General features: G+C 43.9%; 1 protein-coding gene across 1 annotated transcript in view; it reads left to right on the top strand.

The window, feature by feature from the left end:
- The first annotated feature begins 387 nt into the window (after nucleotides 1–387).
- ergic1 (endoplasmic reticulum-golgi intermediate compartment 1) overlaps nucleotides 388–27,697 on the top strand; it is a 29,667-nt gene continuing 2,357 nt past the window's right edge. The window contains exons 1-9 of the mRNA XM_036549050.1: nucleotides 388–499; nucleotides 9,932–9,993; nucleotides 15,125–15,197; nucleotides 17,076–17,170; nucleotides 23,423–23,547; nucleotides 24,703–24,807; nucleotides 24,994–25,054; nucleotides 25,652–25,752; nucleotides 26,216–26,338. Coding sequence (XP_036404943.1) covers nucleotides 480–499; nucleotides 9,932–9,993; nucleotides 15,125–15,197; nucleotides 17,076–17,170; nucleotides 23,423–23,547; nucleotides 24,703–24,807; nucleotides 24,994–25,054; nucleotides 25,652–25,752; nucleotides 26,216–26,338 — 765 coding nt within the window. The 5' untranslated portion in view covers nucleotides 388–479. The remainder of the gene's footprint in view (nucleotides 500–9,931; nucleotides 9,994–15,124; nucleotides 15,198–17,075; nucleotides 17,171–23,422; nucleotides 23,548–24,702; nucleotides 24,808–24,993; nucleotides 25,055–25,651; nucleotides 25,753–26,215; nucleotides 26,339–27,697) is intronic.

Below are 27,697 nucleotides of genomic sequence, written 5' to 3'. Positions count from 1 at the left end.
AATGTTACCGAAACAAGCACCCAAGTATCATATAACAAGCTCAAACAATCTTCTGAATTATCCAAACACAAACAGTATCTCAACCACGGAAATCCCTCGCCGATCAAATGAAATCGTGCCAGGTTTTAGCTAAGTAACTAATGTCATATCAACCCGACAAACTACATTTAACATAACTTTCTGTATCCCCCCCGCCCCCCCAAACAAGTTTCACACTGACATTTCAAAGTGTACACTCCCTTGACAAGCAGTCCCACGATTTGCTCAGTTGAAGCGTAAATTGTAAACGTGTTCCTTCTTCAATGGGGGAAACGGAAAAAGAATCATGGTCGGTCACAGCCGAGAGCCAATCGAATTTTGCAAAGCGTCTTAAGCTGACGTCACCCCCGGTGTGAGCAGCCGGCAGGATTGAAGTGCAGACCTGAGTTGTCTTCTTTACTTTACGTTTTGTAATTGACTTTTTAAAACCTGCTAACACAATGACCTTCGATGTGAGGAGGTGAGTATGACTACGTGTCAGTTTGATTTTTCCTTCACTTTCAGCGTAGATGCATTTCATTCAACCCCCCATAGGTAGCTGACTAGCTGGCTGGCTGGATGCGCTGTATTGTTACTGGACCGTTGGCTCGCAAAGCTAGCTGGCTAGCTAACAAGTAAAAGACGCATTTTGTTAACCTGTTAATTATTGAAAACCACATCTAGTACGATTCCTCGAAATTGCATACAGCTATCAACGGGCCATCCATGCCCAGGAGCTGCAAGTAATTGCTAGCTACTTAGCTAATCATAGCTATCTTAAACGTCAAGTGACAGTGATAGATAATTAGCTGCAACTGAGCAACGGTAAGTCCCTGAAAATGTTAAAATATAGGCATATTGAAATTGAGTGTTGCTCTAGCCACCAGCCTTTACTTTTATTACTTTTGTCTCTGTCAACTCGATTAAAATGTGATCCACCTATACTGCAATATTATTACAATTGCCTAGCGTGAAATACTATAATTTAAAATATTTCTGTTTGTATTGTTTATATTACCATGTAAGACAATCTTCCTCTTCCTTAACACACGCACACACGCACACACACAAGTAATATGGCTGTGTACATGTTTACTTAAAGCAGATACTAGGAATCAAACTAGATCAAATTACTCATCCTTGCTAAAACTGTCCTGTTGTCCAAGAGGAAAAGAATAGCACTTCAGTAGCATATAGGATATGACCTTCAGTTCAGCCACATGGCCATTCATGTATACCTCTGTGTGTGTGTCTTTACATGCACTGTATATGCATGCACAAGCCTTTAATTTGACTTTATTCTAATTTCATTTGATAATAGAAAAGGGTACTCTTTAATCTCTGTATATGTAATTATATCTAGGTCTTTTCAGTTCCCAAGTTTCACTGGAGGTGTGTCTCTTTTCATAGCAAGACAAATCATTTGGTGCAAGGTCTCATGCTGTCACACCTCCAGGATGCAAACAGGAAGCAGGATTTGCCTGTCTTTCTTTGCCAAGTTTCCTAGACTACAGGCGCAGGTTATCTCAGGTTATCTCAGGTTAAGTCCATGAGGCGGAGCATTGCACTGGTTAGTTTTGTAGGGAGGAGATGAAGTCCAGAGCAAACTGAAACACACTCTGCTGTCTGTGATTCTGTGCTTCATTTCCCATCATCCCTGTTGCACCATGCTGAGCTTCCTTCTATGTGTAAGGGAACGACACTACTTTCAAAAGAACTTTTAATCAAAATGGGAAGTAAAACTAGAGGGACATTGGACCAGTTAATCTTGTTTTGTCTGTAATGGTTGACAAATTAAACAAGAAATGAGCATTGATTACAGCAAATCAAGTGTGGCGCACAAGGCAAGAATATCTGGGCAAGAATATCTGTCTTAACGGCAGAGTGAACAAGGCAGTCCTGTTTTCATTGCTTGCTTCTCTGTTGTGGGTACAAGAGACAGATATTTAATATGTTTTTCAGAATAGGTGGTAATATGGTGTGGCTTTTATGCAACGGGGCTGATAGACAACATACATTAAGCAGTGGAGGCTTGCAAGTTCAAATCCTTGATGGGACAGTTGAGTTTAACCCATGGTATTTAGCCTTCACTTACTATTACTATAGTAACCATCCAGCTTTGTTTGCCTGGCTGGATACGTGCATCTGCTAAGTTACAGTAAAATATGCAGCTGTAACTTACATGTGTCTCAGGCCTCTTTAATATAAAGACTAAAGAGGAGAAAAATCTATGGCAAAGCATTTGACCATGACAGGCAACACAAAAGACACTTCTGGTCATCATTATTTCTGTGGGAGGCCATTCAACTTCAAGATTTATCTACACAGTGTCCGCCTTTTGGTGTGTCCCCAGTGTGGCTCTTCACAAGTTCACATATTTTACACGGAATAGCATGAGCTCAGAGACTCTACTTCAGGCTCTAGTTAAGTCTGGGTAAATATGTTTAATGTTTCAAGTAATGAAATTCAACAGGACTGTGACCTATGCGGTATGTGGTGACTGGGGACCTGCCTGACATGGTTTTCATTTATTATCCAACAGCTGTGCTCCCATGAGGGTTTCCATTTACAGACCCTGTTCCTTCTGGCAAGTGATATCCCAGAGCACTCTCCCACATCCCTTGGCCCAGCCTGCAGATTAAATATTCACTGTACTTTACAAAGAGTTGAATACACTTTACTAAGTAATCACGAGAAAACTTACTCTGGTCTGGAGTCGATAAAGTCCATATCCTGCCCAGTGCTCTGCATACCTTATGCATAAGTATTATAATGTTCACAAAAAGGAGTCATGGTAACAAGTATCCCAGGGGTTCAAAATCATATATGTCAGAGAGTAACTTCTAACAGGACCTTTTGACTGAGGTCATCACATCTTAGCTATGAAAATGCTGTTTCAAGACTGCTCTTGTTCGTGTTTTCTTCCATGCAAATTCCATGCTTATTTGTCGGTCTTAATGGTGTGTTGATTCGTCAATGTCACGGACATGGTGAATGAGGCAAGACTAGATGATGTAGAGATCAGTTAATGTGCATGCAATCTGCCTAGAATCTGTGCCGTCACCTGAATCGGCATCAGCATTTCCTGGGCATTTCAGGGGGTTGCACGAGAAAGAGGAGGGAAAGGAGATCTCTGTTAGATATCTGTGTGTTTATCTGTGTTTTTTCCCTCCTTCCTGTCTGACATGCCAATTGTTGGTGGGGCAACCAATACAACAGTGCAACCTGTAGAACAGGTTTTTCTGCTGCTCATCTTCCGAAGCAGATAATGCACTGAGCCTGGCTTTTAACCTGCGCCATCTGATAACGCAGGCTAGGTAAGCCCCAGTAAAATCCATTCGATGTGGAATATCCCAGGGAATGGGACACAGTAAGAGAAAATGTAGAATCTTACAAGTGATTTCCTGAACTGAACCGAATGGGTTTTATGGAGTACCTTTGTACATTCCTAAAGCAGGGTTCCAGGCAACACCTGACTGCTATAGATCCCTGGTAAGAGGGCACAAATGGGCAGGTGTTGTCAGCTCACAATGAGGTGCCCACACAGGAAGCAGACAGTGAGGTACCTTTAAAACTATGCCCCAATGTGTTAATAAATTCCCTATTCAATTAACTCCAAACCTTATTCCTCTATTCATTTAATTCGTGGGTGGCTTTTGATTGTTCACTACTTGAATTTGAATATTAAGTGAATAACACTCAAATGAAAAAAATGCTGACTTTAAAATGCAAATAAAGAGGAAGTGAATGTATATTAGCATTTAAAGTAATGTGTATTGAAAAGGCACAGCAGAACTGAAACAGGTTGAGGTGTCATGAAGGAGCAATAGGGTGTTAGATATGACAGTTACCAAAACAAACAAATGAGATGAAAACTTTTTCAGTTGCGTGGCTTGCTAAAAGGAAGCACCTGGCAGTTTGCCAGCCCCCCATTTATTTATCTTTGTAGCATCTTTTGGAAGTGACACCAGGAAGTCAAAACAGGCAGTGAGAAATGGTAACTATAGCAACTGACACAGCTTGTTATGATAATCTTGCCACCAAACCTCACATTTTGACGATTGTGTCATATTACTGCGCATGCCTAATTTGGGGCTAGTTCTGAAATGCTATTTTAAAGTTTAATTGTTTATGGTTAATTGTTTATGTAACAAAACTCATCTGCAGCATATCAGACAACAAGAAGGAAATCTAATTTTAAGAGGATGCTGTCTGTGTATTTTCTCTGCAAGACAGCAACTTTATCTTGATTCTTTAATCACGGAGGCTGGGTGACCTGAAAGGCAGGCCATTATTAACAGAAGCAACCAATGTAAATATTAATATGCCATTGTGACATACTTGGTTTGGAGCTTGACTATAGCAAAGCACATGGGTAAGTTGCTGATCTACCCTTTAGTTAAGATGTTACTCAGCTGAAGTATTTAAGATCAAATAAGGTGATTTAGGGTACAGCAAAACACATTTTCAGAATTGAATGACCCAAGAGGCTTCGCTGACACTCAGGCTGAAATGAAAGTGGGGCTCTTTGTCCGCATACGTTTGCTCTCCAACATAAAGCACACTTCAAGTCTGTCAAAATACCACCACTGTGAAGTGAGTTATGTCAGATTAAGACAAAGGCAGTGTCCCAGGGTTACGCAGATATATTACTGCTTTGCTGTGTACATGTCGATGTGAGGACTTTGATTAGTAGCACAAGAAATTAAAATTCAGCCATATGCTGTACATTTAGACTCTGCCTAGAAATGTGTGTTGTAGCCTCTCGACACCTGTTCCTTTTTCCAACCCTGGGATTACAGTGAATACAGAGAGAAATGGCACCAGATTTTGTGTGTGTGTGTGTGTGTGACAGAGAGATCACATGGCTGGTTATGGAGGACTTGATCATTTATGTAGAAAAGGTACCAGAACTGAATTTGGTGTTCCTCCACTGTTGAATTTGCGTTGCAACAGAAATGGTGCAAGCTAGAACAGCTTTTCAAACAATCAACACATCCCTCATCTCGTGGTTGTAATGTTTCCGTGGTGAGTTGCACGCACTCAGGGTAATGTCCCGCAGCCATTAATGGACGGCTCAAATTAACCGTCTCTGTTTGCCGGCTGAATGGGTTTGTTTTTCACACTTTGGCTAAAGGAACACGCTGTCCCCTCCGTGCCAAAGCCGGCACAATCCACCCCTCTCAGAGCGGCACGGAGAGCCTGGTGGGCAGTGTTACGTCCCCAAAATCACAAAGGTTCAACCTCAGACAGCCTGGCCGTTCTTCTCGCCACGACTGGCCGCACAGAAGGGTCAATATTTATCATTTCTCGGCTCCTCCCCTCTCCTCGTGGGCCATATGCTCCTTGGTTGTTGATGCAATATGTGCTGAATTCTGTCCAAGGCTGTCCTCTTTAGCACTCTTGACAGGCTGTGTGCCGGTGAGTAATGGCTCGCTTTTCCGTCAAGTACAGCTGTAGGAAGCAATAAAAGGGGATGAAAGCTCAAGTCGTAATTGGTTTTGCGCGCCGGTTGTGGAAAAACAACACAAGGGAATAGCTAGCTTTGTTTTCCACCCTCTGTTTTTTCTTTACATTCTGCATCTCATGCTGCATAAACAGGCTTTCAGTGAATAACAGACTGCTGAAGTTTGTTTTATTTTTTTTAAAAGTGTATTGCTTAAAGTTGAAGTAGGCCCGTACACGTTCGCCACTCCTCACTACTTGTGTGTTTTGCCTTATTCTCGTACAGGCCCCACCTGGAAAGCATTGCAAGTGCAGTTGCATTCCCTCTGTTTAATCCAGGCTTTTCATTTTGGAAATGGAAATTCCTCATTAAGTGGCATAACTCAAGAAGCCCTTGATGTTTCCTCCGGCCTGTCAGACCAGATCATGCACGTCTTTTCATAATTACCAGCAAAAAAGGGCTTTGTCAGCTGCTGATCAGCCGTTGCAGAATTCGGGAAATTGCTCTGAGAGAGCTCCGTTTTTGAGGACCTCATTCTGAGTGGTGTCCATCTTTCAAGTGTCTGATAATGAGCACAGCAGGAAGTCTGAATGGCCAGGTTTTGTGATGTTTGGGCTTAGCCTGAGTTGGTAGTAAAGGGGCGGTGATAGATAGGATTTTCTCATATGAGGAGGAAAGCTCTTCTCCATCACATGCCTGCCCAAAGAAAGGCCCTGGACCTGACAGGTGGTGACGAGTGCTATGTTATGGGATATGATTCTGTTTAAAGAGAATGGGGATTACAGCCCCACACCGTCAGGTCCCCCGGCTTTATTTTTGAATTGTTGTCTAGACTACAGAGGGAAATATTATGATGGTTGCAGCGATAGTCTCCCAACAAGCCCTGCCTGGCAAGGGGGGGGGACAATGTGTTGGCCCAACAGCTGCGCTCGGATTTCTCAACTGGCCTGGTTCCTCACTTCTGTGCCATCCCCTCTCTACTCTACAAAGACTTTATAAATTACCAAAAAAGACTTCATATGAGCAGCAGTTTCTGCATATTGTATAATGTGCACCACTGTTGAAAGAAGTAAAGGTAGCCATAATTTTCCCTGAGAAGCTGAATTCTAAAAGCGGTGCAAATACCCTCCAAATCTGACTGAACATACAGTACCAGTCAAAAGTTTGGACACACCCGATTAAGATAATAGGAAATATGCGTTCAGTGGCATCTAGATCTAAAGACTTATGCTTAAATGCTTGAAAGTTGTTCCATAGACAAACATAAATAGTGAAGTTGATGCCTATGTATGAATTTCTTTCCAATTTCTTTATAATTTTAAAAAATTTTGAAGAATCTAAGATATAAGAGAGTTTTGATTTGTTTGTAACATTTTTTGATCACTCCATAATTCTGTTTCTTTTGTTTCATAGTTTTGATGTCTATTATTCCAAAATGTGGGAAATGGTAAAAATAAAGAAAAGTGCGTCCAAACTTTGGCTGGTACTGTATTCCTGTGTCCGTGTGCTGTGTGTTTAAAACAGGTTAAAAACATCACAGGGGTGTGTACCTGCTTGCACTGTGTTCCCTAGTATAAAGGACCACAGAAGGAGTCCCATTTCTCCCAGGGCTATGCGGACACTGTCCGCATCGCAGCCTCCAGTGGAAGGCATTTCCTCTCCTGCGTTGGGTGGTCTCAGCCATTTCAGGAAGGGCACGCATTTTGTGTTTATTTCCTGGAAGTGTAAACAAAGTTTTTTTTCTAGTAGCGAAAAATTGTTGAAATTACAGCGAGCCAAAATAAAAACTCAGACATGCCTACAATTCACTGTTTACAAACAGTGTTGGTGCTGCACCCTCCGCAGGGTCACCCTCATGGGTTATTGTTGCCAGCGTTTTCTCTTGCTGTGTGTTCGTTTATTACAGTTACAGATTACCATTGTGCTCGAACCAACACTAAAACATGGCTGTGATAGAATTCCATATGCCATCTTTTGTAGTGAAATGTGATGGTGGGCCACCATGCTGAACGTTAATTACTTGTTCAATTGTATGATTGGAGCATACATTACATAGGTTACTACTTACGATTCTGGCTTAAGGATCTTGCCCAAGGGTGCAGCCCCAGTGGGGAATCGAATTGGCAAACATTCAGTTACAAGTCCTGCTCTTTGCCACTATGCTATACTGCTGCCCCCTTTTTAACTTTTTTTTTTTTAACCAGAAACATGAGTAGTGCATCCACATAATACATACGCACAGACGAATAAGCTCATCCAAAAAGCTTCATTAGGAGCAAAAATAAGGATTAGTCAAGTGACATGACAAGTGGCATAGGGTAAACGGCTGTGGTGTTGTTTTTTTTTTTTTTTTTGTTAATAAAAAAGGGTTTTTTGTTTTGCATTACCCAAAAAAAAAACATTTTGTACCTGCAAAAGTATGTTTATGCTGTATATGAAAACCTGTCTTGAGTGGTGACAATATACACAAGTGGATGAATGAAATTATTGTAAAATGACTGTAACAGAGCCCAGTTATGATGTAAATTTATCTTTATTTGGGTGTAGAAGTAGGATGAAGCTTAGATCACCGGCAGTACAAAGAGTTCTTTGTTATCGCCAGAGTGTGCAGCACAGATCCAGAATCCACATGGCACAGAGTAGCTTGTTGTGAGGCCTGTGACTGGCGACATTTAAACCCTGTGTCGGTAGCGTAAGCTTATACAATAACCTTCATTTTAGCCATTTGCTATGTCACCCTTTCCTGAATGGCACTTTCCAGGGAAACTGGAAACACTCCCGCTATGCTGGCCGCCAGCAATGGCCGAGACAGGAAGTGAGCGGGAAGGTTTATCGGGGCCAAGCTCACTGTGTACCGCTGTCCCAGGTAATGCTGTGTTGCACATCCTGTGGGCTGGTGCTCCACTTGGCTGTGAGAACAGCGCGATCTCCGTGAGTGAGGAGAGAGGCACGGTGAAGAATGTGCTCTGACAGGAAGCCCCCCCCTGCTCCTTCCTCTGCCTCCTTACATTGCGTCAGCTGTGATTATCTAACTGGTGGAAGGAATCCGCGCAGATGTGAATGTTTGGGGAAGGGGGGGGGGGGGGGGGGGGGGGGGGGGGGGGGTGGGAGGGGGGCCAGCATGGGATGGGGGTGGGAGGGGGGCCAGCATGGGATGAGGGTGGGGGTTAGGCGGGAGTGTTGGAGTTTAGCAGAAAGTTTAATGCCGAAAAAGGGAAGACTTCAGTTCGCAAACAGCATGTGAGCCAGAATAGTTTTGCAATTGAGCAACCGGAGCAATTTTAAGACCAAACGGCAACGCTTGGCGAAGCAGTATCTTTAAATATTTATTCTTTTCGAGGAAGGATGATCAGATCTCTTGGTCGTGATGCAGCCTCTGGGTTGTTTTGGTCAATACTCTTGGGGGTTTAAGAGTGTGTGGTTTTAAATCTCTGGATAGTTCCGGGTAGGTTTGGTGAATGAGCCAAAGTCTTCAGTAGAATATTTAGCTGTTACTAGTACATAAACAAGGAAGATTTTGGTAGGACTGATTCATGATTAAATACAGCTACAAAGCATGTGAGGTGATTTTATCTGAAAACAAAACTAGGGGAAAGCAATGGGTTAAATGTTATTGGCCTGTTGTGTTCTTTCTCACAGTTACTGGTGTGAGCTTGTTATGTCTAAATAAGCACTTTTCCTGTGGTAATTGACTCTTACTGAAATTCTACAGAAAATAGAACTGTATGTGCCTGTCATGAGGTAACCTATTGACATCAGAGTATCAACGGGTGTAAAATGACGTTCGCTGAAAAAGCATCTCTTAACAATCTCTTAATCATCACTGTAAATTCACTGTAGAAATGCATGTTCTACATCGGCCCCACAAAACTGGACATCTTGTCCTTTTCTGAACTGAAGCAGTTGCACAAGAGTAGTTGAGGCATCTGTGCCGAGACCCTTAAAAATCCCCCTTTTTCTGGGCGGATTTGTCTGAAGTCAAAACAAACATTGTCGTTCCATGACCTTTACATTTTTCCTGGTTCAAAATCATACGCTTTTTTCTCCCAGCTCCACAACTCCCGGGAGTGTCGGCCAACTGCAGTTTGCTTTCCAAGACAAAGCGGCCCTTATGAATGACTGAACTGGGCCCAGGTTGCCAGACACTAGCCTTGCCTCTCGTTGCTGTCCGTCTTCCAGCAGAGGAAGGGTTAAAAGAGAGTGTTTGTGGAGGTCAGAGGCTGGAGGCCTCAGGGCAGGAATGTCGGGGTGGAGATGTACGACGCTTTTAAGTTGAAGCGAGCCGACACTGCGAGGTTTTTTGGTGGAAGTTTGCCAGAAGGAACATTCCAGAGCGGTACAGTAATGCCACTCGGAATGCTGGGAACAGGGTGTGCTTTCACACAGATTTTGCAGTCGCACGCTTTGTTTACTTTTTCTTTCTTTTTTACCCCCTTTCTACCTCACCTTCTCTCTTTCTTCCCCTAGATTTGATATCTACAGGAAAGTACCCAAAGACTTGACACAGCCAACATACACAGGAGCCTTCAGTAAGTGCCCCAGCCCGGCTGTCATTTCCTGGCATGGTAACACACACACACACACACTGTCATCAAGCTAATAACCACCTCAAAGGTGACAGGGCTGAATGAGTGGATTAGTATTCTTCCTTTCCCTGTGATGCTGGTTAATACACCCTCCAGCCAAAGGAAGCCATTCTCTGTGACTATCATTGTTTCCATAACCGCCAGCCGAATTGATTATTCACCGGTTAATATGTTCTAAACTATTTGATGTCATTGTTCCCATTTCCCATCTGTTAATGCCCATTGATTACTCATTGTTGTAACACTGATGACACAACAAAACATGTGACCAAGACACACACTTAATGTTATGCAGTCATAGGTGCTGCTCTCACCAGACAGCACCAGTTTTTTTTGTTTGTTTGCGGAAGTGGCTCATTCGGTGTGGTGTCATGTGATGAGTGTTTTTCTCTGTGACTCCTGCATTGTGGGTGTGGCGCCAGGTATGCAGGCTCTCGTTTAGTCATGTTTGATCACGTCCTCCATGGAAACAGACCCTCCTGGAGGCTGAACCAGATACCAAGAATATTTTAGACTAATGCAGTCCAATTTGTCAAAGATTTGTAACACACAACACACACACAAAAAAACATGTCAGTTCCAGGTTTGTGGCTTTTGATTAGGTATCTGTGAAAGGTTTCATTCTTATTTTGGTATATGCCTGTATTTTCTACAAAGTAACTGTGACTGTAACAAAGACAATACCAAAGTTTGCTTTTGCTAATGGCAAGTGTGTTAGCTTTGAGTTAATCCAGACCCAAAATGTACAAAAATCGAACAGTCAGGATTTAGGAACTGTACAGCTGTTGCTGTAAAATAGCATGACATGACATGACAAATTGAAGTTAATAAAGTAAATATTTAATTGGAAAATAACTCATAAAATGAATGCATGGAATAGAACATTTTGGGTTGAACTAGCATTCAGCATATTCAAAATAAGGTCCTTCGAACAAGTAGTTCCTCATTCAATCCAGGTCAGACGCTTTATGAAGGCACTCAGTCTTTAGTTCAAGTGGGAGAGCTGAAGGAGTGCAGACACCATAAATGTTCAAAGAAAAAGACAGCAGAAATGCAGACTGCCTGCCCGGACACCATATCAGTGTTGGCTTGTTCTCATGCTTACTCGTCCGTGGTGTTGTTTTAGAGTTAAAGATAGTAGAGACCAGAGAAAGAAAAGTAAATCCACCCCTCCCCCGCCACCCATTTCCACCTGAGAAAGACCTGGGCGTGCCTTTGGTTGATTACAGATTACGTAAGCATAGCCGAGTATCTCAAGACGTGGGGTGTGTCACGCTGCTCTAGCATTATGGGAAATTTGCAGAACGGCAATTGATTTGTCAGCGTGACAGGTAAGGTCTCTGACAGGTAGCAGCTGATCAGCTGTGCGTTTCTCACGTGAGGGTGAGTGAACTGTGCCTGTGTGACATTCAAGAAAGTCCGTTTAGACAGAGAAACACACCACACCGTGTAATGTCTCTGGAACATTCCTGTTTAGTGGCTCGAGGGCTCACATGGTATGCTCGTTATTCCTTACCTCATGTGAAAAAAGTCACGCTTTCTGAGGAAGGAAGCATGATAGCGGCGTTCATAAACTGATATCCAAGTAGAAAAAACTGTCTTGATTTTGGAACGACATTCTGTTTTATGTTCACGTGAATGTTTTGGAACAGCAAAAAGATGATAACTTTATATTTGAAAAAAGCATTGGACAGAGACATTCTAGTACTTCCTCAGTTAAACCAGGTGTAGTGACAGAATTCAGTGCGCACTGGGCAGCGTGTCCTGTTTTGCATTTGAGCCGTGGCCAGGTGCCCTTGCGTCATGCTATCTGACACTCCGAGCTAATGTGTGCTCGGGGATAAACATTACCGAAGGGGAAGCTGGAAGAAACCGCAGGACACGTAATGAACGAGGCCCCGCGCTGTGGCACGTAACGGCACACTCAGTCACACCCTCCCTGTGCCATGAGCCACTGACTGCACGTCGTGCCGTCTCCCTGGCGACGGTGACAAGCCGCGTTGTAGATCAGCAGTCACCTGTGAAATGCCTGTAAAGTAGGATCTGACTCACGGGAGCTGGTTTCAAAGTTTAGTCGAAGGGGGGACATTCCAAGTGAATTACAAACGGACAATGGCTTTAATTAAAGTTGGGAAAAACACCAGCGGGCCTGCTTGTTATTTATAAATGTGGAACATCTACGGAGCCAAAAAAAACCCTTGTCAGAAGTCTTTACTTTTCAGAGTAATGGGTATTTGTCCCACACAGTATGTGATTTTTTTTTATTATTATTGATAATCTAGTGTCTGAAAATCTTGTCCTGTAAATATTTAAAGAGGCTAAGTCATCCTCAGGAATTTGGACTCAATCCCACACCGGTTAGGCTACCAGTATTACCACTGTAATCTGGTTCTTCTGAAGAAGTCTTTTCTTAGCTGCGTGGATCGATTTGACACAGATCACTTCACACATCTCAGGAGTTGTTTCTACTGAGATCTGACTTGCCATGTGCTTCACATCAACAGTTACAAGACTTTAAAGCCAAGCTCTCACTCCCTGTTATCTAGTTCATCTACTCCACATTCCAAACCCGGCTCTCTGTCTGGCCACCCGACCACCCCTCATTAAAACGGCCAGACGATTCCTTGGCTCAGCTGATGTGTTGGTGCTCTGACTGTTGTTGCTTGTGTCGAGGCTCACTCTCTCGCCAAGCAGATCCGATGAGAAACGGCGCAGGAATGAGATCGGTCAATCAGTGCCACTGCGATTGCACCATCAGCACGTCCTCATGAACATCCTGTGCCTTTTTGTGCAACGTTCTCAGCACACGCTGATTTCAGCCTGACCCCATTACCACTGGGTGGAATGCCTCGTATCTATGAGGCCACAGGTCTGACATGGAAATCCAGCCCAGGACATCAACAGGATGACTCACGGCCATTAAGCCGAGCTGGAGAACAGGCCCTCAGAGTTCTGGCGTGGGGCTGATTGTCCGATCAGCTGCGGACTGAAGGATGACGGTGCCTGTGTTTTTCACTGTGGGATTAGGATGATGCGTATTGTTTGCTGTGACAATGGCGCCGTAGCGGCGCCAGGGAAGATCACATCATTTTGTGGATAGGTGATTACGAAGCTCCTCGCTTCAACCCCCCCACCCCCCAAGGAAACATCCTTCCATCTCATTGTTGTGAAGGCAGCTCACCCTTGAAGCGGTGCCGTGTGTGTGGATGTCATTTTGCACCGCAGGGCTTTGGTTCTCTTCAAAATGATTGGGTTGTTAGCCAAACGCAGAATGAGGAGAAAGTGGTTTCTCGGTGTTCTCTGTCTGTACCAGGGTAAGGGAGAGGCACTGGTTCAGTGTGTCCTCACTTACAAGGAGCTGGGTCTCATTGTCCTCCTTCAGTGCGCAGTATTGCAAAAGTATGTCATACAGCGGGAACCATAGTACTGAAGATGACATGTTTGATACTAATATCAATACTTGTAAGAAGGTAAACGTAAGAAACAAATAAATAGTGAAATAAAGGGGTATGCGAACATTAAAAACGAACATTATATGGTCCCCACTGTCTGTGTTTCCCCCTTCCCCGCCTTATTGCAGCTATTTGCAGCCTTGGCTCCATTCCTCAGTTCCCCTCTCACACTTGAGGTCAGGTAACCTCAACCTCAGTGAATCTCTGCCCACCTCACCTCCGCCGTAAAAAGGGCCAGCTCCTCGAGTCTTACAGCTCCCGCACAACAAGGACAAGCATGTGGACTTTAAACTGGTCTATGCTTACCAGAGTGCCTATCTTATTTCAGCTGATTAGCACATGGGTGGAGGTGAAACTTGCCAAACGTTGCCCTATTACTTAAGAGCTTCAGTAGTGCAAACCTCTCGGCTATAGCTTCGAAAATCACCCGTATGTCGAAACTGGAGTTCCTCTCTTGATTATGAAAAAACGGAGCGAGCCAGGTTGGGTAAAATTAAAGATTAAAACATCGGTAAAGCGTGTTTATTTAAAGCAAATGAGTAATCGGCATGACTAAGCGGGCAAGCTGACAAGCCACACCTGTGATTCTGAACCTGCGTTAGCCCTCTTCGTCGAGTGTGATGTCATCTCTGACTTAGTATTGGACAATAACTCACCATGGGGCAGGTTACAATGAGATGAGCTTCAGTGGGAGCGCACAGTCTGTCCCATGACAGAGTTTACGTAGAAATGGGGTGGGGGATGGGGTGGGAGTACAGAAAATGTGGCAGACTCATACCCCTTTCAGCTCCCTTCATTATCCATTACATTTAGTCATTGAGCTGACTGTACAGCTACAGCCAAACTGACATGACGTTAGTTTCAATTTATCAGACACTCTTATCCAGGGCGACTTACATGGGTTTCAGTTTTTAACTGTTGTCCATTTATACAGCTGGATATTTACTTGGGCATTCATGGGTTAAGTATCTAGCCCAAGGGTACAGCAGTAGTGCCCCAGTGCGGAATTAAACCAACAACCTTTCGGTTACGAGCCTAGCTCCTTACCACCATGCTACAAAGCCGCCCCAGGTGTATTCCAGGTGGAATACACTTGGGGTGGCAGGTGCTTCCCGGCAGATTCCAGGTGGTTTTCCATTATCCATTTTGATTTGTGCTGATTTGTGTCAGCTCATCGCGCTACTGCTGCTTGCTGACCTGTATGCAACCTGTGGGAGGAGTCAGGCGCATCACTACGTTATCTTGAGACCTGTGGTAAACTTGAGGAGATTAGCATGTAAGGAAGAAAGGAAAACCTCACCAACATGCAGAGACACACATAAGTAATAATGAGAATAAGGAGTATGTGGTTTTCACAAGGTTTCCCCCTTGTTTTCACAGTACTAGTTTATCACCTTGTACTGCATTGCCCAGTTGTCCAGGAGGTCATCTCAGCCCAGGCAAAAAGCCTGCACTCTGCATGCTGCATGATGCTGCTGCTTGTGGGTAATGCTCCACTGCAGCTTTGGCTCCAGCTCACATTGACCCAGTTACAATGGACACATTCCATACGGATGGCCTGTAATGTTGGGGCTGAGTTTGCGACACTTCTAACCCTGAACCCTTTCTGTTTCCCTCCACAGTCTCCATCTGCTGCTGTGTGTTCATGCTCTTCCTCTTCCTGTCCGAGCTCACGGGATTCATAGCCACAGAAATGTAGGTATCCTCAGGCCCTTCACATCTCCCAGTCTTGCTATTTATATGTGTGCTTTCAGTGTGTTATTGACACGTCAGTTATCAATAACGAGTTAATGACTAATAATTAATTACATATTCATACTATCAGCTGTTTAGATGGGTGCATTTGAGTGCAGCGTGTGTTAGAAGTATTCAGTGTTTAAAGCAGTAAAGAACAGCTTTAAAGGATGCATCGTTCTTTCCTCTTACCATAGTTTATGTGCCTGAATACGTACAGCCTGATGGCTTTGGCTCCTTTTAGGAGTCCTCTTCTGGAATAAAGAACATGCTTTCAAACAGCCTTTATGAAAGTTACATGTGCGTATTTGTTCTGCCCAAGTGCTGTGACAGACTGACTGGACGAAGGTCAAAATGAATCACTTTTCTTTCCCAGGGCCTGCCGTGTATGTTAAGGATGCTTCCGTGTTGATAAATTTGCCTTCATGACCGAAGTGATTCCATGTCCTGCCCGGTGAAGTGGCAAGTTGTTTATAGGAAAAAAAGGAGTTTGAGCTTACACAGTAGTCTGTTGCCAATGCAATACCTCCTTCCGTATAAATATTTAGCCTGGATGTTTCTGGCAACAAGGTAGGTAGGGGTTTGGATGTCGGTCAGGCTTTTCTTTAAACATTGTTTTATGACTAACCATAAAAAACATCCTTTTGAAACAGACCTTGAAAGGTGAACGTTGTTATTTACTGCCAGCCCTCGAAGAAGACGGTGACATCCAAACACCTCGGTTCATTTACCGTGGTACAAATAAAGAACAGGGAATTAATCATGCATGAGAGGTGTTCTCGCCGCGGCCTCTGTAACGTTGACGGAATTCCGGTGAGCGAAGGAGGACAGATTCAGTTCCTTTTCTCACGCAGGACATTGACTTGGCGTGACGACCGCGCAATCTTTTTAGTTGATTAAGTAAGTAGAGAAAGACAGGAAGGAAATGTCTAGAAAGAAGAAACCTTGCCGTCGTTTGTTTAGAAGGGACTGCCTTGACGAGGCTCTTGTTCGACCTGCGAGAGTGACGCAGGTGAAGTAATCATCTTTAGATAAAAGACCTGTGCGGTGTCTCTTGACCCTCTCAGAGAGGACTCCCACATGGTCAGACTGAAAGACTGCTGAACACACGTCCTACACTCATGGGTAATTCATACACAAACACAAAGATGAACCTCTTTTAAAAAATAGTATAACATTATTATAAATATGATTATTACTAACTCTTGATATGCCCAGTTAGTTATTCCCTGTGCCCTCTTACACTGAGAACATAACATTGACCCATAACTCCAAAAAAGTAGTTTGTACCACTTCTCTTGGCTGTTCTGTGCTTATTACAGGTTTAAATGCTTCTGTTCATTTTCTGTCAGTATAAATACCATTACGCCTAAATGTGAGGCCAAATGTTTGCAGCTGGCTGAGCTAATTGCGTCACATCATGGTATTTGAATACATTTTTACATGGCACTCCTGCAATTAATGGAGACCTTATTTAGAATACAGCTTTTACCTAAAAACTGTTGGACACTGACGCTGGTTTTGTCATTGGATTTACAGTGCAGACCTTCCTGTGCAGAGTGGCCAAATGGCATAAATCAGTTTTTCTGTATTTTTGTGATAGGAGACATTGGTGTTCAGCTGTATTTTACAGGCGTGGATCTGGCTGCAAGGGAAAATCCATGGGTCTGATTTCATGGGTAGTTTATATACGCCACAGCAGCTTCCTCCCAGTTTTATGTGAACGCGTGTGTACACGCTTGTGTGTGTTTGTACACGTTTGTGTACTGGCGTGCAGTTGTACGTGCATGCGTGCATTCTGTGACATGTTTGATGTTTGACCTCTCCCTCTGTTTGCAGAGTGAATGAGCTCTATGTGGATGACCCTGATAAAGACAGCGGGGGGAAGATTGATGTGAGTTTAAACATCAGTTTGCCAAACTTGAACTGTGATCGTGAGTATATATATACATATATATAAATACATCTCTCGCTTTCTTCCATTACATTTCAGTGCTTTCTGTCTTTCCTTTGAATTATTCCCCACATTGTGTTCTGTTTTAAAATCAGTGGCCACCTGGAATGTCCTTCGTTCTGTCTATCTGAAAGATGTTAGTCTGGCCTACATTTTCCCTCGCAGACTGTGTGTGTGCATGTGTTCTTGTATGTTCGTGTCCTTGTGTGTATGTTGAAATCTGTCACGTCACCTGATCAATTAGGCACTCCTCCAGCCGATGTGTAACACACTTTGCTATACTGCTGGGACTCTGCTGCAGTGTTATGCAAGCCTTGTAACAAGGTGATGGTAACTGAATTGCCTTTTTCATGTTGGAAATGGCACAGAGGCATTTCTATAGGGCCATTTCAGGACAGGTAGAGAACTGGAATACGTGAAACACTTTCAGAGCCTCAAAAGGCATGCATTATTTTCTGTACAAGAATAAAGCAAAAATTAAGAATCCATCCATATTAGGATCTTTTCCATAATGATTTCTCATTTATTGGATACCTGCTTCTGCTTTACTTAAAATTCCTCAGTTCTCTTGTCCAGCCTCTGAAAGTCCTTGTCCTTACTTACAGTAACAAAATGACACAAGTACACACACACATGTTTAGCTGGTGATATTCCAAAGTCTAAAGCTTGCCAGGGTATTTTGAGCACACTGGGTATGAGATCTTCATCTGGCAAGGAGCACCCAGTCTATAAACGTCAGTATTCCCCTAGATATCCTTAAAATGAGACCAAACCTGGGACTGCCTGCTTAGGCAATGTAAGAGCAGCTGTTAAGCACAGACTTTTAAGGCGCAAACGCTGCAATCAAAAACACGTGTTTCAGTTTTGGTACTCAAGCGGTGCCAGTGATCCAAGCACAAGTGGGTTCAGCGTGACTTTTTAGTAAGTAGAAGGTGAGACTGAAGTGCCCAATCGGGATACATTACCTTTAGAAGAGCCTTTGTGCCAGCACAGTGATGTGCATCCTTATGCGCACTGGAATATAGGTAAACACTGTCGTGTGAGAGTGGGGATTTGTGAAATAATTATAAAATAAAATTAAAATGCTTAACTTCACAACACTTAGCTAAAGCTAAAGTTAGCAAAAGATAATTTGGAATTTTTTGTATGTAGTTCCTTCAACTTAATATGTCATATCAGTGCCTGAATTCACACACAGATTCAAAGGCACGATTAATAAAAAACAAAAAAACAAAAAAAAAACAGTGTAGTTTATTCATGTCCTTCCTGACCTGTCCAAACAACATAGTGAAGCATGTTGACCATTCTCTCACTGAATAACGCAACATTTCGCTGTCAGGTGGCTGAAAGCTTGCTGTTCTGCAGTTTTGGGTACAGTGTATTAGCCATGCGTAGCTGGTATTCCCGGGCAAGACTTTCAGATGGTAGTTCCTCTGCATAACGGCAGAAATGTCAGTTAGGATAGAATGACACGGCAGCTCTTGTTGAGGGAGATGCAATCTTAGGTTCATAACAGCATATTGCATAGAACTGTAATAAGGATATTTTTGTAAAATGGTGTCTCATACAGAACACAGGTTATTTCATGCTATGCGTGAATGTCATTATTGCAAGGCTACACTGATGTGATTTATTGAACAAGTTCTGAGGGATGGGTAATTAATCAAACCTCTGTAGTGTTAGTGGGTAGTTATCAACTTTCTATGTTGTAGGTATAATCTGTTACAAATTGTGTATTTTTCATATATTTATTGTATACGTATACCTATATAAATGTGTATATGTATATGTATTGTATCCCTAGTTGTAAATTTGTCGTTCTGAAAATGCTGAAATTGCACTTCTGCCTTACGTCTAATCATTGTCTTTTTGGGCCCTCTAAATAGGGCTTTAGTCCTGATGTTGGTCTCTCATTTTACACTTGTGTCAGAGGGAAAGTATGCTGTTTGATTTGAACGCTTTCCAAGCCTTGATATTGACTAAAGCAAGGCATCTGGAACTAAAATACACATTTTCCATCTGTGTAAATTCATCTGCCTGAAACCCTTCACTTGAAGGTGCTAATGTGGAATATTCTTAACTCGTGGGTAATATGAATGAGAAATATTATCTTTTAAATACCACTTCTCTAACCTAACAGGAAGAGTGACCCTCATAGAAAATGATTGTGCTTTAGTCACAGCTGCACAACTGAAAATGTGAAATGTTGTCTAAATGCTGAAAGTGACTTCCTTTTGAACATGCTGAGGTTTCCACAGTACAGACAGTAAGATATAAAGGCATGGGCTTTGTAAACCTGTCTGGTTACAGTAACGGGAGAACATTCTGCTGCCATTTGTATGTCCTGCATTTAGAGCCTGTATTTGTGAATACAGTAATCAGATTTAAGTAGGCACGTCTTCACATGCACATTTAAGCCTTTTGGTTGTGCTACTATATTTCACCTCTATGTGTGATATACTACATATATATGCATGAAGTATGCCATCTGTGTAGTCCTCTGGGAAAAGGTCTCAGACAAAAATCAAATGTCGCCATCTTCTCCCAGCTACTGATGAAGGATTATTTAAAACAAACATAATGGAAATCCTGATCATTCCTTGCAAAAAGGCAAAACAAATCCGGGAACAGTGTCAGGTCAGAGATTACTAGGTAGTGCATAACTCATTTGTATCCATCAAATCACACTTGTCTCCACCAAAACGGAAATCTGCAGTCCACTACTACTAGTTATACTGGATCAGAGGAGCATGGATATGAAACGTGTGATTCTGACCTGTTATAGTATACTGTGTGCTTTATGTTTGTCGTACCATTCATTCCACATTTCATAACTAGTGCACAGTGTGCTGTTTACACATCCTGCTTACATCATAGCGTGATGTCACATAAACTTTATTTCCTTATTACTTCATTCAGAGGTAATTGTAGAGTGATGTCTCTTAGTTAGGCTTTATGTAAGAGAGTAGCCTGTTGAATACTTTCCCTGATTTTAGAGTTCAGTATCAGTGATCACAGTAGATAACCCAAGGTAAATGCAAAACCTTAGCCATTAATTTCTGGCAACATCTGGGGAGTTTCTGCATTGGGGCAGACCCCAGAATTCAGTGGCAGAATGTGGGTGGCAGTGTAGCATAGTGGTTAAGGAGCAGGACTCGTAACCGAAAAGGTTGCCGGTTCGATCCCCGCTGGTACACTGCTGCTGTACCCTTGGGCAAGGTACTTAACCCCCTGGTGCCTCAGTAAATATCCAGCTGTATAAATGGATAACATTGTAAAGAACCGTAACCTATGTACGTCGCTTTGGATAAAAGCGTCTGCTAAATGAATAAATGTAAATGTAAATGTAAATTCAGTGTGATATGTGCTACAGCTCTAGTGACAGGTACCAAGCAGTACCTCTCCTCTCCCCATTTAAACAGGATGTGAACATTATAGCAATGATAGAAGAAAGCTCTCTCACTGTCCCAGGCTACAGTCTCCCACAGACTCAGCTGTACTGAATGCTCCCTGACGCAGTCAGAACAATGCAGGCCCCGGCGGGCCGAGCCACGGCAGAGAGGAGTAATCGCTTATTCCGCTCTCATTACACAGCCCACAAAGCATTCCCCCATGACGGAACCGGAGCTGCCAATCTATCAAACATGGCCAATATCCAGGGCAGAAATCAGGAAAATGAGCAAACTCAAGTCACGCCAAAAATGGCAAGCATGTTGGGGGAAATAAAGAGGAGACTCATGACTCTGAAGTTGAAAATCTCTCCCTTATTCTTTTGGCATTCTGACTCATGGCCTAGAAGCATGTGCTGAAAAAGACTGACACACGGCAAGTGGCCCAAAAAAGGCAGTATCTCACTTGTATGAGTGGAAATTAGACGTTTTCCTATAATGTTGGTTGATAGGGCCTCTTAGTTTGAACATGATGCATTTGGCATTTCTTTGGTGACACTGTTGTCCTGTGTCATGTGTCCTCCCAATGACCTGGTAGAATGTGTAAGTAGTTAGCTTTTCCTTTCTGGATTTTCATCTCCTGGTGCCTGGTCTGGTTTGTCACCCCAGTCGAAAGTCTACCACGTGGCCAAACGTCAAAGACGTTTTAACGCAAGGCCTCGTCACCGTGATGACTTTCATCACAGGAGAGACGGAGCGGTGTCCCAACAGAGGCCACGTCACCAAGGTCAGATTTCGACAGACTCACTCACTCATCGAACACCCCGTATGGAGGCACTCCGCGGTGTCTGGACCGAGCGAGTGTGGGAAGGCTATTGGCACATTGCTGTTGACGACATGACCGCTCATAACTGCTCGACTTCCATGTTGCTAGATAATGTATGAAGGGGTAATCCTGCCACATCATCACATTGCGCCACATCAAAATCACTGCCCACATGGTCCACACCGTGTCTCTTGAAAGACCACCTTGGTCTGTTCCCAGATTTAAAAAAAAAAAATAAAAAATCATCATTTATTGTGACAACATTGTGTAACATGTATGATGTGTGTTGTTGGGTACAGTATGTCCCTGAGGCTGGTTTTCAGATGCGTAGTGTGGCCCTTTGCAAGGCAGGTTTACAGTGCTTGGTTTGATCTGTACGAGCTGCCTTAGATCAGAAAAAACAGTCAGTACCTCATTGTTTCTTTCCACTAGTTATATCATCAACATGTATTTTTTTCCACATCATTTGGCCCAAGCTTAAAGAGGTGTGGTGCAATGGCGCTAAAATCTCCACCCAGAAATCACACCCGCTTATCCGGCCGTTGTCTTTCCTTTTCCATTGGACTTTTATTCATGGAAAAATGGAGTATGACCTTCTCTTTCTCTCTCTCTCTCCTCCCTTCCTTCTTTCTCACACTTCTTCGTTTCTCTCTCTTTGCGTAGTGAGTAATGTGTAGAAACTGGTTTAGTCACCGGATTGCAAAATGATTACTCCCGTCACGTAACTGTCCATGAAGACATCAGAGGCTGTTTCATTTTGTGGGCTTTTCTCACACATTGACATTCACCTTATGTTTTTGTAACAGGAAACTTTATCCAACATAAGCTGAAGCAGACAGACAGCCAATGGTATAATTTGTACATAACCTACAATATACATTAATATGTACATGTTATGTTATGTATCTGTCTGTACACCATTGATACAATGAACCAAACATTTCTTCTTGAGGAAATATATGTAACTGTTTTCATTTAGTTATCTTTGAGCAGCTTACATTTTTGTCGATTTCTTACTGTGTTGTGTTAAACGAAATCTTGCCTTCCAGAAAGATCTTCTTCATCAGACAAAGAAAAATTCAGATACAGACTGGTGTATCAGATTTCACCATCATGTATCTGTTTACTTATGTAATGGTTATAAATAATATCCTCTCTGCACAGACATGTGCGTCCTTGATGCACAACGTTTTTCTCTATGTAAGAGGAAATGGCACTCGAAACGGAAATGGGCGTGCATGTGCCGGGCTAAAAAGAGAACCCATATTTCCTTCCCTCTCAGTAACCTTGTCCACGCTTTATTTCGGAAGCCCTTGCCAGGGCTTGGGCTCGCTCCCAGGGGCTGTCACTTGAACCTGCCTCTGCTAATGCCAAAGGTCAGCATGCGACTCGCCCCTTCTACCAGATCACACCCACGCAGCAGGGGAGCCCCAAAAATAGCGTCCTGCTGACATTTCAATCCTGGAATTCTGGGGAGACGCACACCTGACCAGAGTCTGGTCCAGCACTCCCAACCCCCAGCCCACCACCCCAATGATAGAGGCTCTGGTCCTTTCAACAGCAGTGTGACAAAAATAGCCTCCTGTCCCTGTGCCAAGGTCTGGAGGGGTTGGGCTTGGGGGGTGTGAGGTTGCCTCTGGATGTGTGAGACTGTGTCGGGGCATAAGGTTGCTCTGCCCCACCATATTTGGGTGGCTGTGGTGGTGCAGCGCTCACGGAATTGGATTTGTTACCAAAGCATTGCCTGTTCAGCCCACAGCCATGCCCTTAAGATGCAATATGGATTTCTTATGCTGAGGATGTCTCTATGGAGACATGCCGTGTTTGTGAAGGGTGTCATTCCGGTGGCTGCCTGTCTCCAGTCCTGCTGGCCCTATATTCTGCTGTAGCAATGGCTTTCCAGGCCAGGAGGAATCTCACTGCTTCTTCCCCTCTGTGTTTCCCCCCCTCCCCACCCCCACCCCTTCTACACCCCCTCCTCTCTCTCTCTCTCTCTCTCCCTCCCTCCCTCATGTAGTGGTGGGCCTGGACATCCAGGATGAGATGGGGAGACACGAGGTGGGCCACATCGACAACTCCATGAAAGTGCCCCTGAACAACGGCTACGGCTGCCGGTTCGAGGGGAAGTTCAGCATCAACAAAGTAAGAGCCACGCCTGTCGCAAAGGATGCTAAGGCTGATATTTCCCTTTCCCCTTTGTTTCAACCTCAGACTCGAGTTACGAAACGCTGTGCACCCCTTTGATGCAGGCAGAGATAGGTGTCAGGGGAACACACCGAGCTGAGCGCGGTACACTCAGAGGGGGGGGTAATTACCCCATTACCACATTGCTTCCGTTCACCCCCAGCGTCCCGTAATGAGAGCTTACGTAAAACACGCTCCCTGTGGAAATTGCTCCGGCACCTTGTGTCGAACGGAAATGGTGTTTTTTTTTTTCTAATACCACGAGATGCTGAACGTCTCAAATTGCGCCTAGGAGATTGAAAAACAGATATCTTTGTTCCTCGGCCGTGCCGTCATCACCCCGGGTAAGGGGCCTCAATTCAGCCCGTTAAATGATTGCATTACTGCATGGTTGGCCGTGGCCTGTACGCATTTGCTGGAATACAATAGGTAAATTGAGCTCTACGCAATAAATATGTTCTTTTCTGAATTCGGCCCCGCAATAACGGAATTATGCAAACTGGAGGGACATGCAGCAGTTTGGCCTACAACAGGCCTGGAGACGAATGAAAGCCGTGTTCTGAAAGAACCTTTTTGTTCGGGTCTAATCTTTAACGTCATCCTTCCGCGTGCGTTACGGAGAAAGGAGGGAGGAGCCACTGCTCTCGTTATCTCATTAAACAATTTCCAGGACAGAGGAGATGAAAATTCACGAGGATGGATTTAACAGAAGTTGGAGAGGGGCAGGGGCGCAGACAGGGTCTGGGATACCAGTGAGTGAAGGATATAGTTTATTAATGATATGAAGAATAGGGCAGCACTGTATTGGTATGGAGCAGGGCTGGTAACCAAAAGGTTGATGGTTCGATTCCCTGCTGGGGCATTGCTCTTGTACCCTTGGGCAAGGTACTTAACCCAGAATTGTCTTAGTAAATATCCAGCTGTATAAATGGATAACTGGTAAGAATGGATAACTTACCTATGTAATTCGCTCTGAATAAGAGTGTCTGCTAAATGACAATAATGTGATGTAATGAGGCTTGTATAGCTAGTTTGGGATCTAAAGGGACATAAAGAAAGGGGATAGAGCAGGACTCACTATGGGCCTGTCCTTGCTGGTCTGTCCCATTTTAGGTTCCTGGCAACTTCCACGTGTCAACGCACAGCGCCACTGCTCAGCCCCAAAACCCAGACATGACCCACATCATCCACAAACTGGCCTTTGGGGAGAAGCTACAGGTGGGTTATCACCAGAGGGGCAGCCTGAAGTTTGAGTTTATTGTCATAACAATAAATGATCATCTTTATCAATATGTGTGCGATTATGTAGGTAGATAGATGGGTAGACAGAAAGAAAGAAAAGAGCCAAACCATGCTACATGGACTTCAGTTACAGTGCTCATCTCTTTGTGTACTACCTTCTAGGTTCAGAATGTCCAAGGTGCTTTCAATGCACTAGGAGGGGCCAACAGGCTGGAGTCAAACCGTAAGTAAATGACACATGCTAGTACATGACTCCAAGCCAGCTGTGAGCATGTGGCCATTCATCAGCATGGGGGTATAGGCCAGTCCCTTCCCCACTGTAGAGATGGACCCAGGCTGGCTTCTTGAGTGGAATATCCCACCACTCATCACGTTGCAAGGCTAAGAGTTCACACACTGTGTGCTGCTGTCAGAAATAATATGCTTTTGGGGCTGTTACCATCTGGCTATGAGAGATCATCCTAGCCGAATGCTAGTGTTTGAGTAAGGCATGTGGAGACACCTAGTGGTCAGCCTTGAAATGTCAGATTAGAGATCTCAACCAGAGGGACAGAGCTGGTGTTCAGTTTATTGAACAGTTAGTGATACTGAAAGTGAGGCCTTATCAGGCTTGTTTGAACCAATGAACAGGCTTTTTTCCAATAGCAAAATGTTAAGATGGGTTGAGATTCTCAGTTAATTTTGGGGTTCATTAAGGTTCTTATTTCCATCACTGGTTGGTACTAATGAGTCCCACTCTTAAAAGTCATTAGTCTCACTTACTGACTTTGTGACAAAGCTGGAAACTGTGCTGACAAGGGCTTTTTGTTGGCTTCTGCAGCTCTGGCATCCCATGACTACATACTGAAGATTGTTCCTACGGTATATGAAGATATGGGTGGAAAGCAGAGGTTTTCTTACCAGTACACAGTAGCCAATAAGGTAAGATGGCTGAATCAGGCATTCTAGGATAACAAACTGTGAGATGAGTGCTTGCTACATGGACAGTACCAGTCAAAAGTTTGGACACACTTTTAAAATATTTTTTATAATTCAGATTTTTTGGAAATGGCCGTCAACTTCACCGTTTATGTTTGTCTAAGAAACAGATTTCAAGCATTCAAGCATAGGTCTTTAGGTCAAAAGGTCTTTGGATACGTTTCCCGTTGTCTTAATCAGGTGTCTACTGTTTGCACTGTCATCTGTTAGAGAATCTTCATCTCTCATACTTATCACTAATATGTGTTTACTTGAGGCTCAAGATTCATTTATGGTTTATTAGGACGGTTTGTAACTATTTGTAAATGAGCTCTCAGGAAGTGTTTAGTCAGAGGTACCAAGCAAAGAACAGTGTTTAGGCTGTCACCACCCATGGCTGATTACTGCTTTATTGCTCCCTTCCCAGGAGTACGTGGCTTACAGCCACACGGGCCGCATCATTCCTGCCATTTGGTTTCGTTATGACCTGAGCCCCATCACCGTCAAGTACACAGAGAGGAGGCAGCCTCTGTACCGCTTCATCACCACGGTGAGTGACCAGGGCAACCCCGCTGTCAGACCTCACAGAGTCAACGCAGAAACCTGGGAATGTGGTCAGACCTGACTGAACCAACACAGAAAACTGGGAACGTGTTTTAAAGAATGTGCTGTGTACATTCGCTGATCCTTACAGTATATGGATCAGCTGAGGTAGTGAGGATGATCAGCTGTCCAAATAACCAAAGCTTAACTGGCTCTGTGCAGCTTTGATCTAAAAGCCAAGCCTATCCTCTTGTGCCCTGTGCCTTTGTGGTATTATCTGTTATTTGTTAGCTGGCACTTCAACACTGACTGCACTGACACAACAGGACAGCTTCGCACTTAACACCCCACGTTTGGTGAACGTTCGGTAAAACTTGCCCTGGTTTAGTTTCCGGAACGAGATTCATCATTTTGTGTTTTGTATGGTTAATTGGGACACAGGGGTTTTGTAAGAGCAATTTATGCGGGTTGAAATGTGCATATTGTACTTTTCACGATGACACCTTGAGAAACTCAATCCCCCCCAATCGGGTGATACAATATTGGTGTTTCGCAACTGCTGCCCTTTGTACCCGTTCACCTCGGCGCGGTCTTCGCCGTTCATTGTTGTTCGGCCCGCAGTCCTTTTCACCGCGTAAGAATATTATCACCGCATCTCCAGCTTTTCCCAGTCCCCGTTAATGCGTCCCCTGGTGTGTCACTCCTCCTGTTCCTCTGTCATAAAGCCGGCCCTTTGTTCTCGGATGAAAGGGCGTGAGACAGCGGATGTGTGCGAGCGATTGTCACCACACTCTGTGGAAAGGCTCGGCCTGGCTGTTCCATCTCGGCCGGGACTCGCCGTCCCTGCCTGCGCATGCTGCTGTCACCACGGTGATTTCTGATTCAAGGCAGGCAGCCCCGAGGCCAATGGGTGTCCCACCTGGGCTGTGTAGAGCCCGCTATAATGAGCCGCTCGGATTTAACCTAGTTACTGTAATGAGCGCAGCTTGCAGCTGGCAGATGTTCAACCTGACAGCCCATGCTAGATCTGAGTCGATTGACTCAGGACAGAGGCCCCGCAGATTTCCCAATTCCTTATTATTATTTTGTTAGGCCTGCATTTGGGAAGTGGCAGATTTATGCAAAGGCATTGGATCTGGAAGAGACACCTAGGGGAGATGTATTCTAACCTCCAAGGCTCCTCGCAGTCTCTGCACAGGGGAACAGTGATTATTCTGGCTCAGTGGAAAAAGGTTGATAAAAACTTGGGTAAAGTGACACTTCATGAATCAACAAACCGAAGGGTACAGTGATATATTATCACAGACTCCTTGTTTAAACCAATAAGTGTTTTGCTGTGGAAAGAAAATGTTTTGATTGGTTCACA

The sequence above is a fragment of the Megalops cyprinoides genome, chromosome 16 (assembly GCF_013368585.1).
Source record: "Megalops cyprinoides isolate fMegCyp1 chromosome 16, fMegCyp1.pri, whole genome shotgun sequence".
NCBI classification, from domain to species: Eukaryota; Metazoa; Chordata; class Actinopteri; order Elopiformes; family Megalopidae; genus Megalops; species Megalops cyprinoides.
This window is presented reverse-complemented; position numbering and strand designations above follow the sequence as displayed.